Here is a 19,108-nt window from a genome sequence, read left to right on the forward strand (position 1 = left end):
ATTTTCTTTTGGAGCGAAATTCTATCTTTTAAATTATAAAAATTTTTATAAATTCAAAATATTTTCTGTGTATTTTTCAATTTATATCTTATCCAAATTCTATTTAAACATTTATACATTCTACTTTTAATGCTTTAAATTGTTGATTTATACATAGTTTATAAAAATTAAAAAATGTAGTGTTTAAATACAAGTATTTCACCTTAAGCACCGATGGTTTAGTGGTAGAATAGAGCGTTGCCATCGCTTTGACCCGGGTTCGATTCCCGGTCGGTGCATTTTTATTAAATTTTTTCTTAGTATATATAATTCATTTTAAAATCATATTTTTTGGTAGAAAATAAAAAAAAAGCATTTGAGCTAAAATTTTACCTTCATTTACATATCTTTAAAAAATAATAAAATTCTAATTTATATGTTAAAATTTAATATTTTTATTTAAAAAGATGATTAAGAAATTATTTAAAAATTAGATAGGATTGTTATGCATATAGAAAGATTAATTTATAAAAGAAATTTGATGTTAAATTGTATTAACACATATTATTTTGAATTCAATTTCAAATTTATAATCAATACTCTAGTATAAATTTTTGGTTAAATTAAAATTTAAAAATATATTTTAAGAAATATTTATAATTATTTAAAAAATAAGATAAATGATTTTTAATAATAAGAACATCTAAAATTACCCTAAAATTTTGTTTGAAATATACAGGAATAACTATAAAACCTTTAGTGGTAAAATTCATGTTTTTATTTTATTTTAATTTTATATTAGAAACTTATTTATAGAAATATAAAAATAAGACAAAAAATGAATGGCGTTTTAACTAATTAATAGATTATTTTTAATTGATGTCGAAAATATTAATTTCTTTTTCTTTATTTAAATTAAGTACAAACTAACTTGAAAAAAATTTTCGAAAAAATATTGCATAATTTAATGTATTCCTTTTAATTAAGAAGTTATTGCGTATTTATAGATGAACAACAAAAAAAACTAATTAATATACTTTGTTAAAAATCATATTTACTTGATTTTCTTCCTTAATTTAATTACTTCAATCAATCTTATCTTCACTGAAATAAAAACATACTTTAATATTTTTGATTACAAAAATAAAAACTTATTTTAATAAATTATCTCTTCATATATAACTTCTTGATATATATTTTTATTTATTATTCATATTTTCAATATTAATTGACGATTTTTAGTATTTTAGATGAAATAAAAAGAAAATTTTAGTGCAAATTAACAATAAAAAAAATAGTAATCTACTAATACCTTTCATTAAATATCGTATAATTTTTTTTAAGTTATATACCTTAATTACAAAAAACTTTGAAAATATAAATTAATTATGAAAAATATGGATTTTTTTACATAATATTAATTAAATAATAAAAAAAATATTTAAAAACAAACTTTTTATGAATTTAGATTTTAAAAAAAGTGTGATATTTACTGTTATTAAATCAAAAATGAAATTTCACCTCAAATACTAATCAAACAAATTTCTTCTCAAAATATGCATCGCTGGTTGAATTTTAATATCCTTCTATAGTTTGTTATTAATAGATAGAAAGATTTAAAAAATATACAATACCCTTCTTCTCTTAGTATCAGCTTGATTTAAATTGTAACAACTTATCTTTCAAGGCTACAACAAGTTAGTGGAGAAAAAAAATTAATGTTTTCCCTTTCGGTTTTATTTCAAATAGAAATCTTCCTGTAATAAAAAAATAAAAAAAAGCAGAATAACATAAGTAATTAAAAGCTTAATCTAATTAAAGTTAACTAATTAATAAGATAGGAAAGAAGAAAACAGATTTAAAAATAATTCAATTAGGAATCTTTATTAGGATGAACCAGAGAGCTTATGGCTAAAGAATACCACTTAACAATACTGGTATTCCACCAGAGAGACTTGAGTCATTTGTTAAGCTAGTGACTCAATTTGAGTACATTCCTGAATACATAAAACCTTATAAAAAGCTCATTTAAGAAGAAAACATTGATTTCATTAAGTTTGTTGTTAATAGCTTACATGATGTAATCAAATTTAGCGAGGATTATGAACCATGGATCTAGTTTAATTCAATGAGATTACTAAAATAATTTATTGAACTCTTTTCTGAATAATTCTAATATGAAGCTGAATAAAAATTGTTAGATGTTTTATCTTAAATAGTAAAATCAACTAAGAATTCTGGTTACGAAAATGGAAACCTCTACTTCATTAAATAAAGTTGTGTATAAAATAAAGAATTAAGGTATTTAGGTCAGCATTACATTTTATTAATTTTAGAATGCTTACAAATTTGGAGTATTTGGTTTAAAAATTCAAAGTATGAACATGTTTATATAGATCTCAAAAGTTATGGAGTAAGGTTTCCTTAAAATTATCTCTACTTTTCGCCAACTTAATCAAAAATGACACAAGAATAAGTTTAAAAAGAAATTTAAAGTGTTAAGTAAAAATATGATCCATAGCCTCCTTAAAATACAAAAGAATAAGACAAAAAAGAAAAATTAGATAAAGTTGATAAAGCTGATAAAACTGATAAAGCTGATAAAGATGAAAAAACAGAAAAATAAGAAAAAGATGAAAAGTAAGATAAAGCAGATAAAAAGGATAAAGAGAAAGATAAAGAGAAAGACAAAGAAAAAGACAAGGAAAAAGAAAAAGAATTAGAAAAAGCATTGTTGACAGTGAGTATTTCAGATGATAAAAAAAATAGCTTGCAAAAATTTATAGATACTTTGATTGCTTAATAAACAGAAAACTAGTTTTCATATTAGAATTTAAGAACTACTTTCGGCAATAAAGATACAACTACATATGATTACTCAGTTCTAGATTCTTAAATTTCTTATGATGATTATTTTAAAAAGTATTAATTTATCAAATCATCTTTAAAGCTTATAGAATTAGGTTTTGTACCATAATGTTATGCTTTTGTATATATACCTTACAGACTCATCATTAATAGAATACTTCTATAAACTTTCGATAATGACTATTTGGATTTATTCATAGAAATCATTTTTAAAACATTGATCAATCTATTAGAATACTAATAAAATTATTATAAATCTTTAAAAAATGAAGGTAGATAAGTTGTTAGTTGTTGTAATTAGTAGCAAATATAGATTAGAAGTTATTATGTTGAATTGGTTAATTCATTAATAAATTTCAATTCAGTTTTTTTTAATAAATATTCCTTAGAATTGGAGGGTCTTATTGCTAAGTTAAAAAAGAACGATTCCTTTTTCTTATATACTTTATCCGACACTACAATAGAATCATAAAAAAACAGAAAAGAATAGACATTTTAGTCAAGAACTCTTTAGCTTTAGGATAAGCTAAAAACTCCGCAATACATGCTAAACATGAGATAAATTTTCCTAGAGAAAAATAATAAAATTACATACAAGAGAAAAATGCAAATTCTGTAGAACAAAATAGTTGCCTTTTAGTATTTTTCTAAAGATAATTTGAGTAAATTTTTATATTTTAATACATTTTTTAAATATAATTTAAAAAAATAAAAGCATGCTTTGAAGCCAAAAATTTTTAGTTGTCTAGTAAAAAAAAACATATTATTTACATCAAAGTAGTTGAGTTAAATGACGTCTTTAAAATTTTGGAAGATCAAGAAAAATAAAATTACCCTCTAAAAGATAAAGAATTGAGGTTTATTCTTAGTAGAGTCTAAATAAATTATGATAAAAAATATGAAAATGAAAATATTTCATTATCAAGATTAAGTTTTAAAAACTGTTCAACTCATTTAATACAGAATTTCACAACACTAAACATTACTAAAAAAGAAAAGTTACCAAAATCATTAGAAGTTATTAACTGTGCAATAAATGATATTGAATTAAAAGAAATACTAAAATTATTTGAATCTTTAAATAATCCAGATTAAAGTTAAAAACGTTACCCAAAATATAATATGAAAATAAGAGTGGAGGGGTGCAGAAATTTGACATATTAGTTTTTAGAAAATTTCAACCATTCTGTTGAAAAATGGAATCAATTATAAGAAATATTTTAAGGTGACAAAACTGAATATTGGAGACATATATCAACAATCCAGCTTAAGCTCATATTAAAAAATTCAATTAATTTTAAAATAGAAGATATTTTAAAACTTTCTACATTTGAATCATTTAGGTAAATTAAAATTACAATAATTAACTTAATATTTTATTTATTTATTTATTTATTTATTATTTAGAGGTGTACAGGCCATTAAATTGAAAAAGTTAGATGGGGAGAATATGGAATAAGCTATGAGCTATCTGCTATAAAGCCGCTTAATATTTACAAGAGACGTTGTATTTCCTTATTAAAATTGCTATAAAAGCCTGCTTAAGGGAGTAAGCTTTGATTCTTCTGTTTGTAGCAGCTTTGAAGATCTTAATCTACATGAAGAGTATTATAATAGCTTACAAAAATTGAGCTTTAAATGTACTTCTTAAAATAAGTAGGCTATAAGCTTTTCTAAGATGAGGGGTTATTCGCTATCATAATTAAAGGTGTTAAAATTAAAAAATTGTATTTTGACATCAGATTTTTTTTAGAATTTATCAAGCTTAAAATGCGTTAGCTCATTGGAGAAATTAAATTTTTAAAATTGCTAATTTGATAACAATGATTTAAATAATTTTTTAAAGACAAATGACTTAAAGAATCTTTATGAATTAAATTTGAGTAACACAAGCATAGATGATAACATATGTTATACAATCTATACATCTTTGAGTAACTAAGTGTATTTAACACAGCTAGATATTTCCTAAAATTAATCAAAGGTAAACAAAATTTTCGAATAGATGCTTTTAATGATTTTGAATAAAATTATAAAAATAGAAACTAACTCACAAAGGAATTAAATACTTAACTTATATTAAAAGTATAGAAAATTTAAATATAAGTAATTGCTAGAAAGCTATTGATGATACTCTTTCAATATATTTGTTTGACTTAATTAGAAGTAATAATTTTAAAACTGAAAATTAATTTTATTAAAATAAAAATTAAATTTAAATTAAACAGGAAAAAATAAGTTTTACAAATCTTAATATGTTGATTTGATAGAAGATTATAGAAGTTAATTGTAATCATATGTTAATTAAAAATATAAAAGCTAATTGCCTAAAATAGAATAATGTGAAAAAGATATTTAGCAAGCTACATTAATACTTGAAGAAGTTAGATAATAAAAGTAAACCTTTTTGTAGAAAGTAGCTCAAAAAGATTATGAAGATTATTTCAATCCAAACGATAGCAATATTTATTTGCATATTGTTGAATTTAAAATTTAACAGCATATTTAAGAACTCGAAGATACAATAAATTAAATGAAGAAAAAAGAAATTTAGCATAAAGAAGAATATAAGCAAATCTATGATAGAATTAAAGAACTGGATGATATGAAAATAAATTTTAATCCAAAGTGTAGCATTGAAAGCATAGATTTATCTGGCAATTAAAAAATTACCTCTATCTTCTTTGATTAATTTTTCATGACTGATTATTTAGAAAAATTATTTTATCTAAATCTTTCTAAGACAAGTGTTTGTGGTGAAATTTTTAATTACATCCATCAATTTGATGATTGCAAGGATTATAAAGGAGAGCATTTTTAAAGAAATGATGTTTTAATTAAGAAAGGAACTCTTGAAGAAGATGAAGATTTAGAAAATGTTGCATAAGAAGATGGTTCTTTGGTGAATATTGAGGAGGTTAAAGAAGAAGATGAAAATACACCAAAAGATAAATAAGGTAGCTAAAAAGAAATCACAATAAATCAATAAAAAGAAGATTAAAAATCTGTTCACTCAATTAAGGCAAATGAAGCAGCAGTTAAAAATAATTAGTAAGAAGAGATCAAATAGAAAGAATAAAATAATTTGACTAATGCACAAATCTAGAAAAATACAATTAACTAAATAAAATCTGCTTAGAATGTAAGCTAATAAGAATTTATGTATGTAAACGAATGCTTAGAGGTATTGATTTTATCCTAGTGCAGGAATATAAAATCAAATAAGTATATGAATTTGTTTAATATAGTCTTCCATAATCTCTAAGAATTAAATCTGAACAATTGTATTTATACTGATAGAGAAATAGAAGAATTCACAAAAAATAAATAGACCTGCTTTAGTCATCTGAAAATACTCAATATATAATATTCGAACATTACAAACGAAGCTATCTGGAAATTGTTGCAGGAGGATAAATAGCTAATAGAATTATATTTGGATTATACAAACTTATCTATAAACCCTTTTTTAAATAGATAGGTAGAGAATGTTAATTAAAATTACTAGAAGTCTAAAAGAAAGAACTAATAGCAACAAAAAACTACAAAAGGTAGATAAGAAGGAGAGCGTATATTGCCCTCTGTCTTTGTGTTTTCTGCTACTGGATGCAAATATTGGGAAGATAGTCATCTATTAGAGATTTTAGAACTGATTTCAAGTTAAATATTTGATTTTAACTACTTTTTAGGCTGTTATCGTCACTTAATTACTAAAAAACTAATTTACTACATCATATAAGAATATTAATTGTTGAAAAAATATTTTTATTTTAATATCAGTGGCGCTGCTCTCCCTGATATAGAAGAATCAGAAAAATATCAAGAGGAAACTTAATAACTATTCAAAAGATTCTTTAATAGAAACAAAAAGATAGTAAAAAAAGCTAATGATACATAACAGTATTACCTTGAAACAATAGTAGTAGACAATTCAAGGATCAATTATAAATTATTCACTAAAATTATCAAATATCATCCCAAAATCAAATATATTTCCTGTTTAAATACTCCTTATCTTCATCCGTTAAGCGTTGCCCATAAAAAAGTAATAAGTTAAAAAAATATATTTATTTATTTATTCATTTAATTTTAATACAACAGAAAACTAGCGAAGATGTTCTAAATTTAGATTAACTCGTGTACTTGATAAACTAAAAGAGCATTTCACTGTAAGAAAGACATATTTAGGAAATTTTTATTTAAGTTAGAAAAATTAAAGAAGAAGAAAAAAGAACTGGTATCAAACTGAAAAAGACTAAGAAACTCATTCTGAATGGAAATTAAAATCTAAGTAGTCAAACACTTGACAAGCTTATATTTGAATTATTTCCCTATTTAAATTCGCTTTATTTGTAATACACTAAAGTTGAATCTACAACCATTATGCAAATTATTGAAAAGGGTAATAGTATAGAATATATAGGACTCAAGGGATGTATCCATCTCTCCAAAGAAGTTCTTATTTCTATATGTAAATGTAAGAATCTATCTAAAAATTTTAGGCTAGAATGTGTACTAGAAATGAAACATTTGATTGACTACGAAGTATTAATAGCTCTATCTTAATCAAAATATATGTCGAATATACTCTATTTAGATTTATCTGACATTAAACTACCAAACATGGATGACTGCATTATGAGTATATGCTTTGTAGCTCAAGATATCAGTATTAACTTAAGGATAATAAATGTACGAAATACATTAATCAGTGATAGAGGTTTCTAAATGATTTCAGTTTCTTAGAAATTTAAAAATTTAGAAAGAATTTACTTTAAAGATTGCCCTTTGATTACTGAAAGAGGTGTCTCATTTATAGTTGACTCAAATAATTTAACAAGATTTGATCTTAACCATTTTCTCAATTAAAATTCTGGGCTTCTTAATGGAAGAATCATAGATACCCTTAAATATTCTAACAGAAAAGTATTTTTCAGGGTAAATCATTTATTTTTTTATTTAAATGAAAAAAATTAATTTATTTTTGATTAAATTAAATAATAGGAAATTAACTTTTAAGAATCTTCGATTTCAGATAAGGAACTGTAAAAATTATTAAATGAAACTTTAAGCAACTCTTTTGCTACTAAAATGTTTGATTTTAGGTTTACTCCTAATCTCACTTCTGAAGGTATAAAATCTATATATAATATTTATCAAAGGACAACTAGAAAAAGATAAGATGGATAAGCTCAAAATTAGGATGAAGTTCAATAATCCTAACTAGAAATAATATATTTAGATGAAAGAGTAACTTTAAAATTATAATTTTTTCTAATTTTAAATTCTTTTATTTTAATTAGAGAAATAAGTCTTTATTTTATTAATTGCCAAATTATGTAGATATTTTTGACAAAATGCTGGATCAATGTAATTAATTAAATATTTTATTTAAATTGACTTTAATTAAATATTTATTTTTAAAGTCTACAATAAAAAAGAATAATTGAGTATCTAATAATAAGTGTCAACTCCTCCAGCAAATGCCAATACAAAAGTATGTATATTCTTTGTAGAAAATATTATGAATTATATTTAAATTTTATAAAATATAATAGCCTCAAAACGCTTAAGCATAAGACAAAAATAAATAGTAAAAAAATAATAACTAATAATAAAATAACTAAACTGGTGGATAACCTTAAAATTAATAGCAAGCAGCTAAACCTAGCGCTAATAAAAATAATCAAATAATTTAAACTTATGAAGAAAGCGAAATTAATTAGTGGAAAGATTATATAATGAGAGATGATCCATATGTTTCATTAAATTATGAAGAACTTCTTAAAAAAGACAACATATTTGTTGATATCTTTCTATACAATTAAAACTTAAAGAGCTTTTAGTATGACTACTTTATAAAAAAGCATAAATAATTAATAAATAATAACATTTTAACAGCCTTTGCTTTAATTAAATACTTTGCTTAAAAAAAAATTTATTAAAAAAATTTTATTGATTAAAATAATGCTAACAATAAAGGTTAAGATGAAGCTGAAGCATCTGCCTTTACTGCATCTATGAATTATTTAAATAGTTAATAATTTTCTAGTCTAAATTATATTGATTTATCATATAATACCAACATTTCAGAACAATCTCTCTGTAGATTCTTTTTAAATTGTCAGATTTTAAGAGAAGTTAAAATTATTAATCTATCAGGAACAAAAGCTACTGAAAAAGTTATTGACTCCATTTTCGCAAGCAAATATCTAAAATGTTTAAATTTTATCTAATTAGATCAATGTGAAGACATTTAAGATATCAATTATTTGCTGAACAAATTATTAGATGTATCAGAAAAGACAGGTGCTTAAACTAAATTTAATTTAAAAAAATTTTTTTATTATTATCTAAACCAAATAAATGATGAAACTTTAGCTAAATACCTAAAATATTTTTAAGACAAAGTAATTGATTTTTTATTATTTTCAATTTTATTTATTATTATTACATAAATAAATCAAGAATTTATAAGTTGAATGCATAAATTTAGATGGCTCTAAAGTAAGTGGTTTATTCTTCAAATACTCTGATTGTTTTTAAAAAATTAGAGTTTTGAATTTGTCTAATACTTATTTTTCATTTTATTATCTGAATTAAATTGCTTAGCAAAAGAATTGTATCAAAACAATATGGGTAGACAAAACTCATATAATGACTGATAAGGTTCTTAAATAAATGATAGAAAAAGGAGAATTCACATTATTTACTGACATTATTAAGCCTTAAAGTTATGCTAAAAAATTGAGAATAGAAGAATTTTTATACTCTAAAGGACCTGAGCTAAATATCTCTCTCAAAAGTTTTTTAAAGACCTCACTGCTTTACTTTAAATAAAAGAATTTAAATCTTAATTATTTCCCTTAAATTGATCCATTATTGTTAGCAGATATTCTTACTACGAATAACATTAAGCATTTTAAATAAATATGTTTAGATTTCAAACTAAATTGCTAAATACCTGCATTTAAGAAAGTCCTTAATTTAATCTATTAAGCTTGTAAGAATAGCGAATTATTTTGCTTTAAGTCTGATAAAATTTCAATTAAATATTAAATTGATATCTAGTATTTTATGTCATAAAACTCAATAAAGCTAGAGAATCTACATAATGTAGAAAAGTAGAAAGAATACTAAGATAAGTATAAGTATGTTTTTGAAAAAGTCATAATAGATCCTTCTATCACTACCAGTTTTCCTTTTATTATATAAGAATCTGTTAAAGATATTGAAAAATACTATAGTTAAATCTAAAATTAACAACTCGATCTAGATGGAAGAGATAAAATCATAAAACCTACCCCTAAAATTTAATACGCATATTATAATTTCTTATTCCAACCATTTTAGTTCACCGAACTTGATTTGAGCTCAAATTTAATAGAAAGAAAATCCTTTAGACTTCTAATAAAACTCTTAAGAAATGAAAATAGCTTACTAAAGCTTAATTTGATTAATTAAAAGCTGATTTATGACTAAGACATAATTAAGGTAAACAGTATTTTTGAAATTTTTAATATTTATCTAATTATTTTTTTTATTTTTAATCAACAGTACCTCATCAAAAAAAATGACCTAAATTAATTCTGCTTTAAATATCTAGAAGTGCTAAAAATAATAGATACTAATGTTACTTAAAGAAGTTTATGCTGTGTATTAAAAGAATGTCCATTTAGTAGCTCTTTTAATATATCTGAATTAATTGATGATTATATTTAAAACTTTAAAAAAAATAAATATAATGCATTAAATAATTCATTAGCAGAGTATTTAATCGACAGTCCTTATTTATTAAATATTAAAAGCTTAGATTTAAGAGATATCCCTATCACAGATAATATAGTAAAAATTTTATTACAAAATAATTATTAATAAATTTTATTTTTAATTAGCTTCAATAGCTGTTTTACAGTAAGTATGCAATTAATATAGAGAAAATATAACTGAATTACGAATTTGTAAGCAATTCAACATTTATTGGACTCGCAAGTACCAAAAAGTTACCTTTATTAAAATCTTTCTATATTGATAATGATGCTACCAATTGCAAAACTCATTTACACTACTTATTTAGAGCCAAAAACTTGCACTTCGATCTTGATATGTCATAAATTGTCTTTGAAAATAATTTCATGTTCTAATAAGTAAACTATGTTATGAGTATGATTGAGAGTAGTTATATGCTCAAACAAAAGACTTTAGTCATGAAAAGTATTCAAGAAAATATTGAAAACATCAACTAACTTTTCAAACTTTCACCTTATTTATAGAATATTTAAGTTATACACATTACAAGTTTAGATGATAGAGATACTTTTTATCCTGTATGGGTCAATTTGGCTAAGACAAACAAATTACCAAATCTTGTTGATTTAACTATCTCAAAAGTATTACGTGATGTAAAATTATTATTGATATTATCATTAAATATATCTTTTCTCTATAATTTAAAAATAGCATTTAAAAATACTGCTTGTTTAAGAAAACAAACCTAAATTAGATCTTTCTAAATTATTTTATGAAAATGGAGATGTTGTTGACGATGAATGTCTTAAAATTTTAAGTAACTAACCTAATCTTTTAAATATGGAAGTTCTTGATCTTTCATCATTGAGGATAAGTAATAATTAATGTTTAAAATGAAAATTAATTAATTATAATTTTATAAAAAAGTTTAAAACGGAATAAGTAGCTCAAGCTTATTAGAATTAGCTCTCAGTAAATATGTGACTAATATCAAAAAAATAATTTTATATGAAGATTAGGAGAAAGTATAAAGAGCTACGCTTCCAAAGTTTGAGGAAAAACTTCAAAAAAAGCTAAATAAACATAAAAAGATTTATGAGATTTATGAATAAAATGGAGAAGAAATGAATGTTAACAAGGAGGAAGTAGCAAAGCATTAAGGAGAGTACGCTGGTATCTATGAAGATATGCTACTTACTAATAACTTTTCTAATTTAGAAAGTATTGAATTTAAAGGAATAGAATGTATCCACCCATTGTATGTATTATACACAGCTCATAGAGTCAAAAAGAGATTTTATTCTCCCAAATTTAATCTTGATGATTTCTTCGTTTAAATAGCTAATTATTTCTCTGATGATAACAGTTTAGATGATGAATAGAGACCAAAAAAAAGGTCTTTACAACAAATATTTAACTTATTTTATGAAATTGATAAATCATTTTACACTAAAAGACATAAAGTGGTAAAAATGACTCCATTCTAAGTATTTAATAGAAGTGGTGTTTCCTATTTATTAAATAAGTTAGAGCACCTTTCTTTGATTGAAGAAATCAATTTAAAATTTGTTGAACCTACTTCAAATCTATTCTTCATCATTAGATATGGTTCGAGAAGTAAATACTTACTAAATCTCAAAAAAATAAACATTGATATTGAGCAATTTTAAACATACTATTTTAGTGAATACTACTTCTAAGATTCACTTTTAAATTTAGAATCTGCAGTAGTAAATGATTAATTTTAATTTAGTCCCTTCTTTTATAAATATGTTATTCCTCTTAAGAGAGAGAGTGATTGTTCGATTGACTAAATTTTTTCAAATCTATATTCATACCCAAAGATCATAGCCTCTATGAAGGACTTAGTCTTATTCTTAGAAGATATAGAGGTTAGTACAATAAATAATATTTTTGTATATGTTTAATAATTTAGGTGTAAATAATTAATACTAAAGAGAAATTATAATAATTCTGAATCGAAGGGAGATAATCTAAAAGCTTTACAAGATAATGTAATAAACAATATACTAACCAAAAAATCATTAATCAATGTTAAACGTTTCAAACCAGCTTAATTAATTACATTTAAATAATTTATTGAGCTTATTAAAATTAATTTTTTCCATAACTCAGTAAATATATTTGAATTTTACAAAAATTTTGTTGAATAATCTGAATAAACAAAGCCTAAATTATCTGAAGTCTTATAATTGACATAGTTTGGAAATTACTTATAGTTAGAAGAATTATTGATTCCAAATTTTGAAATTGATTTGAATAATACTAATGAATGTGAACTTTCTTATTTCAAAATTATTTAAATGACTAATCTTAAGGAGCTAAAAATTTAGTATTCAGTTAGTCAAGCAGATTTAGAATATTTATTTTACTAGGTTTTTCTTGTTAATAACAAGCTTAAAGTAACATTTAGCTCAATTTAAGAAGAAATATTAGTTAACATTTTTACTCCACCTAAACTTGAATTGCCACAAAAAGCTTCAGCAACAAAACAAAATATTACAGAAAATGAAGACAAAGAGTAACAAATTAACTATTAAGAAAGCAAAGAAGGGATACTAAAAATAACTTCTTTTACTTATGATCAAAATGGTCGTGACTGGACTTATGTTTTAAATTTTGTAAATTCACATTTGAATTAACTCGATGAATAGAAAAAAATGACTATCTATGAAAATATAAATTAAAACAGTTCAAGATATTATTTACCTAAACTATAAATTACTCCTTAGATACTTTTTAATAAAGAATTAGGTAAGCTTACTACAAACAAGTTATACTATCCTAATATTAGCATTACTGATCCTAAATACACATCATCAATTCAGTTATTCATAGGTAAATTAGATTGCTTACATAATGTAAGTATTTATGGAGAAAATGATTACAACTTTTTCCATTTGCTTCCTCTTTTCGAAAAATGCTATAGTACATAGCTATTTGAAGATATATTTGAACATTCAAGTTCATAGATAACATATGAAGATATTTCTAAAATTCCTGATTACATATTCTTTAACATGAATTATTTATGCCTAAAGAAAAATAAATTTATACTAAATGAAAAAACAATAGAAACTATTTAGTATCAGAAAAAGAGGTTTTTCTTAGATGACGCTGGTGGCTAAAAGAAGAATAAAAAGAAGAAGCAATAAAAACAGTAATAGCAAGGTAGTAATGTAGAGGAAGACTAGTAATAAAATCAAAATATTGATTAAGATGAAAATAATGATGAAAATTAAGCAGATAACTAATTAAAAGAAAAAAATTAGAGTAGTAGTAGTGATAGTGACAGTGATAGCAGCTAAAGTGAAGATGGTAAAGAAAACCCTGCTGCAAAGGTTGAAAAGGAGGTTGAAGAGGAGGAAGAATAGAGAATTAATGATGAAGACTTGATGGATCAAAAGAAATGGTTCACAAAAGAAAATTTAGCAGGGTTCTTGTAGAAATTTGTAAAGTTAAAAAGAATTAATTTTGGAGATACACAGATTGCTGGAGAGCACTTTATTTCTATCAGTTTTAATAATTTACATTATAAACTTGAGCACATTGATTTAGATAACTGTAAAGTTTAGAATCCGACAGCATTTCTTACAAGCTTCCTTTAAAGCTGGGATCATGACAAAGGAGAAGCTGAGCCTAGGTAATAAAATAAATAAATAAATTTCTTGATAATAAGTATTTTATTTTTATTTTAAAAAGATTGTAACTGCAGAGATTCATTTCTTAGATATCTTTCACAAATAACTTCCCTTCAAATATTGAATTTATAAAAGAATTAGTAGATAGCCACTATTTTAAAGAGCATGTGAAATATCTAAATTTATTAAATTTAATCAAATTGCATGAACAAAATGGTAAAGAATTAATGAAAATTCTTTCATAAATACTGAAGAGAGGAGATAATATCTTTTGTATTACTTCCTTCCTGATTACTTTAGGTGATATTCGTAATAAGCTAAGTGATAATGAATTCGATTTGATTACAAGGTCCTACAATTAAATTTAATACCTATCACCTTTCTTATTCAATAATGTTTATTAAGGTTTCAACCATATCATTTAGCACACAAGTGTTAGCCCTAAATCAAAAGTAATGTACTTTTTAAGTACAAATTTCTAAAGATACATATCTGGATGCTCTTTTTATGAAATATTATATCTTATTTTTGATGAAGATGATTTGATCAATAATGGAATTATTTATGAGCGCATAGAGGATATTGTTGATACAGAATTTGAGAAATTAGAAATTCTATTTGAAACACTTCTGAAAATTTTGGATTCATTTATCGAAAATCAAGTAGGCATAAATAATTTCTTTTTTAATCAGATTCAATCATACGTGGAATAGTTAAAGCAAGTAGTAAATTCACTAAATAACGAGGAATTTAAAGAGAAAGCTTAAACATTTTACAATGACTTACCTAATTATTAAAATAAGTATCTAGCTATTGCCAATATTTACTAAGAATCAACTTAATTAAAGATGGAAAAATCTTAATCAACTGGTAATAAAATGAAATCCTCTCTTAGAATGAAAACTACATAAAATAAATTTTCATAAATTTCTTCTTTAACTAAGTCTTTCTTTTAGAGAGGTTAAAATAATAATTTAAAAAATTTGCAAGAAAGAGGTCTAAGCGAGAAAAAACTTTAATAGTATGAACATCAAATAATCATAACTATATAATATATTATTCAAATGTGTTAGAAAATGAAGAAATCATTTGATTATAACGAATTATGCATTCTTTTAGAGTTTGTTGAAACATTGAACTTAAGAAATAATAGCTTTTTAAACTTTAAAGGATTTAATAATTACATAAAGAGCCACATCTCACCTTGGTTAGCTATGAATTAAGGAATTCAAAAGTTAAAAGTGTAAGGAGATAATGTAAATTCAAAACTTGATTTAAGCACAAAGAATTTGAGAGTTTTAGTAAAGTAGAGCAATTAAGAGAATGATGAAGATAATGAAACAAAAAGAAATAATTTAGAGAATTTAATAGAATCTGATAATGAGCTTGATGATACAATTTTTGATCACCTTTGTTTGTTTATATAAAAAAGAATGAAAGGTCTACGTTATATTAATCTTAGTGGTGTTAATATAAGTGATATTTTTGCAGAAAAGTTTAGTCTGATTCTTTCAGATGAAGATCAGCTGAGAAACCTTGTTAAACTAGACTTAACAAATAATAGACGTCTATCCGCTTTTGGTATGAAGTATTTGTATGCTGCAATAGTTGATAGAATACATAAAGGATTTAGATTAGAAATTAGTTCTACATTTGCAGAGGTACAAAGCTTAAAGGCACGTGTTACAGCCCTCGAAGTGAAAATAGAAAATTTAGATGACAAATCTGAACAAATTGAATAGTTCAAAATGATAGATAATGAAATTGCTAAGTAAAATAAAATTAAAAGTAAATCGTAAATTACAGAAGATAACAAACAAAACCTGTAGCAATCAGGTAAAAGCAAAACCCAAATAAAAAGCTAAGTGTAACTTAATCATGATAACCTTGAAGAAGCTGGTAAGTTAATATAAACAAAAGACAAAAATTTAAATAGCATCTCTCCTATAGGACCTAATCAGAATCTTCCAAATGAAATGGTGTAGCTTGTAATTAATTAATCATTTATTATTTTTCTAAAGTTTAATTATTATTTTATTTAATTAAGATTCAATTAAAAAAATTATTTCATTAAATTAAAATAATAAAAATAATTAAATCTAGTTGGAAAAGTATTAATCATAGAATATCGATAAAAAAGACCGTAAATTAAACTCTCTTCTAGAGGAATATACAAGATTTTAAGAGTATTTAAAGAAGTGTTCCGAATAGGTTGAAAAATATGATAGAGTGAACGAATAAGTTGATTTTATGAGCTTTATGAATAATGTTACAAATATTGGATTATTTGATTCTATTAATAGTTTTGTTTTAAGAAATTGGAGAACTCATTACTTTATCATTATGATTATAGGATTAATTTTGTTCCCTTTGACAATCTTTCACATAACCTAAGTACTCTTGATCAGAGTAAACACAAAAATAAGCACATACACCTTTTCTCCTGATTTCATTTATAGAATCTTTAAGAAAAAAGATTATACAATTCTTGTTGATAAAAAAGTTCCTGAATCAATCACTTCTTAAGACTTTTATTTTGATAAAGATGTGGCAATTCTTGATTAAGTCATTAGTGGAAAAAATGTGAGTATAAGTGATGTAATTAATTATTTACTTTATTTATTGAGTATGATATTTATTTTAAATTGAAACATTAGCAAGCATTAAAGTCAAAACTAAATAGAGTCAAGTAATTCCTAGAAAACCCAAATTAAGACAACTTTCATAACATCAAAAAAGGTTTACAAAGTGAAAAAACAACTAATTTGCTAAAGTATTTAGATTACGTTGTTATATTTAACATTATAGTATTTTAGCTTTTCTTGACAATAGCATATCCTTTCATCATAGAAAATTCTAAAACTGATGATACCTGTGACAAAACATCCTCGACTTAAGATATACCAATTTATGTTTATCTATTTATATCTTGTTTTATAGAGCTTATATTACTGAGGAATTTAGAGCAGATTATTGGTTCACAGCAAATATTTACTACAAGTAGCTTATCAGTTATTTCATTGCTTTCTTCTTCAATTATGGCTAGATACGATATTTACACTGATGTTTGTTTTGGTATATAGCTCGCTTTCTGTAAAAAGTTAAATTCTTAAGATCTAGGTGCTTATTGTTTAGCCTTAGCTGCATTGAATTTGAGTATCTCAATATATATGCAAAGAAATTGCATAGCAAGGATTATGGATTACAGAAAGAGGAAAGCAGGTGAAATTCACAATACTGCCTTCATTAATGTTTATACTAAACTAACACTTGTGTAAGAAATGAATGCTTTTGGTACAGTTTTAGATAGATTCTCAACTACAGCTATATAAACCTTTGAAAAGCCATTATTTAAGTTTAGTTTTATGTAGGGTATTATTGTGCCTTAGGTTATCATTTCTAAATTCATTAGAGCTTTCATAGAAGATATCCCACAAATTTTCATTATTTTATTCTACTAGTTCAGGCAACAAGGATCAAGCTAAATTTCTTTTGGAAGTTGGCAATATTTAAGAGTAAATTATTATAATTTCTAATTTTATTTTTATTTATTTATTTATTTATTTATTTATTTATTTATTAATTCCTTTTTAGGTCATTCTATCTTCATTATTGAGTCTTTTTAGTGCTTTATCATAGACTTGGCACGCGAAACCTAGTATATTCAAGACTTACATGTTTTCAGAATATATTGGATTTATTTAGAAGGGAGAAAATGGGTATAAAATAAATGTCACTTATAAAAACTTTAGTTAATCATATACATATGAGTAAATCTATGCTAAGATTAAAGCATACACACGTGTCTATCCTATATCAAGCTAAAATAGTCAAGATCATAGGAAGAAGGCAGTTTTGAGTTAAATAGTTAGATAGTAGAGTCAAAGTGTACCAGCTAACAATGAGAGCCAATCACAGATATAAGATAATTTTTCTTAAGATTAATCTGTCAACATAACTTCTAATCATACATTACGTTCTGCAATGCAAAGTGAAGCAGTATCCACATAAAGAAGACCATCTCTCACCTCTCAAAGAAACAATGGTAAAAAACTTTTAATCATTAATATAAATGAATAATAAATTATTATTTAAAATAAGATGATGCTTTAAGTGAAAGAAGTGTTACAACTCGTGAAATTCAATAAAGATAGAGAACAACAGATTATCAAACAGGTCTCATTCACTATCTATGCACAGATGGGTTAACACCTGATGAATTCTGGAAATGTGTTGATTACTTTGAAGATCAATAAAGCTAGTTAGAAAAGGCTCAATAAGAAAGTAAAAAGAAGAATAAAACAATAATAGCAAAGTGAGCAAATATTTTTATTAGCTTAACTCTAATCAACTCATATTTAATAAAATTATATTTATTATTTTAGATTAATTTCTTATATTTTTGTTGAGTTTCTTATTTTTATATTAAAAAAATTTTTGATTGAATATTTTATAATGATAGTTACTTTCCTATTTTTGGATTGATTTATTTTAAATATAATAATTATCTAATCACTAATTATTTATAATACTTTCAACTTAGATTTAGTTATAATATATTATATCATTATTATAAAAATTTTTAGACAATAAAAATACAATTTTTTCAGCTTTTGTATATAATTATTTTTATTCATTTTACAAATAAATAAATATAATTTCTTTTATATATTGCCTAAATAATAAAATATCTATGCATGCATGAAATATGTATTCAGTTTGAATTCTCATATGAATAAAAAGAACGTTTTCAAAAATGAAAAGTGAAAAAGAGCAAATTTAAAAAAAATTATTTTATAAACCTATATTAGATTAATTTGATGACAATTTTGGACCTATTATTTTCACTT

At 23.5% G+C, this 19,108-nt stretch overlaps 1 protein-coding gene across 1 annotated transcript; it reads left to right on the plus strand. All coding sequences in view use genetic code 6, as the record gives it.

The window, feature by feature from the left end:
- Window positions 1-1,870: 1,870 nt before the first annotated feature.
- On the plus strand, window positions 1,871-18,577 carry TTHERM_00486090 (membrane protein, putative; the record flags this gene model as incomplete). Its single annotated transcript, XM_001032821.2, has 20 exons — window positions 1,871-3,509; window positions 3,563-4,190; window positions 4,255-4,831; window positions 4,890-5,013; window positions 5,076-6,892; window positions 6,949-7,785; window positions 7,852-8,097; window positions 8,151-8,217; window positions 8,274-8,344; window positions 8,406-9,257; window positions 9,316-10,341; window positions 10,405-10,692; window positions 10,743-11,249; window positions 11,308-11,470; window positions 11,524-14,260; window positions 14,320-16,246; window positions 16,362-16,856; window positions 16,916-17,773; window positions 17,853-18,303; window positions 18,360-18,577. 20 exons carry the CDS (start codon window positions 1,871-1,873, stop codon window positions 18,575-18,577), a joined length of 15,528 nt encoding a protein of 5,175 aa, XP_001032821.2.
- Window positions 18,578-19,108: the final 531 nt, after the last annotated feature.

This window comes from Tetrahymena thermophila (genome assembly GCF_000189635.1).
Source record: "Tetrahymena thermophila SB210 genomic scaffold scf_8254527, whole genome shotgun sequence".
Lineage (NCBI taxonomy): Eukaryota > Ciliophora > Oligohymenophorea > Hymenostomatida > Tetrahymenidae > Tetrahymena > Tetrahymena thermophila.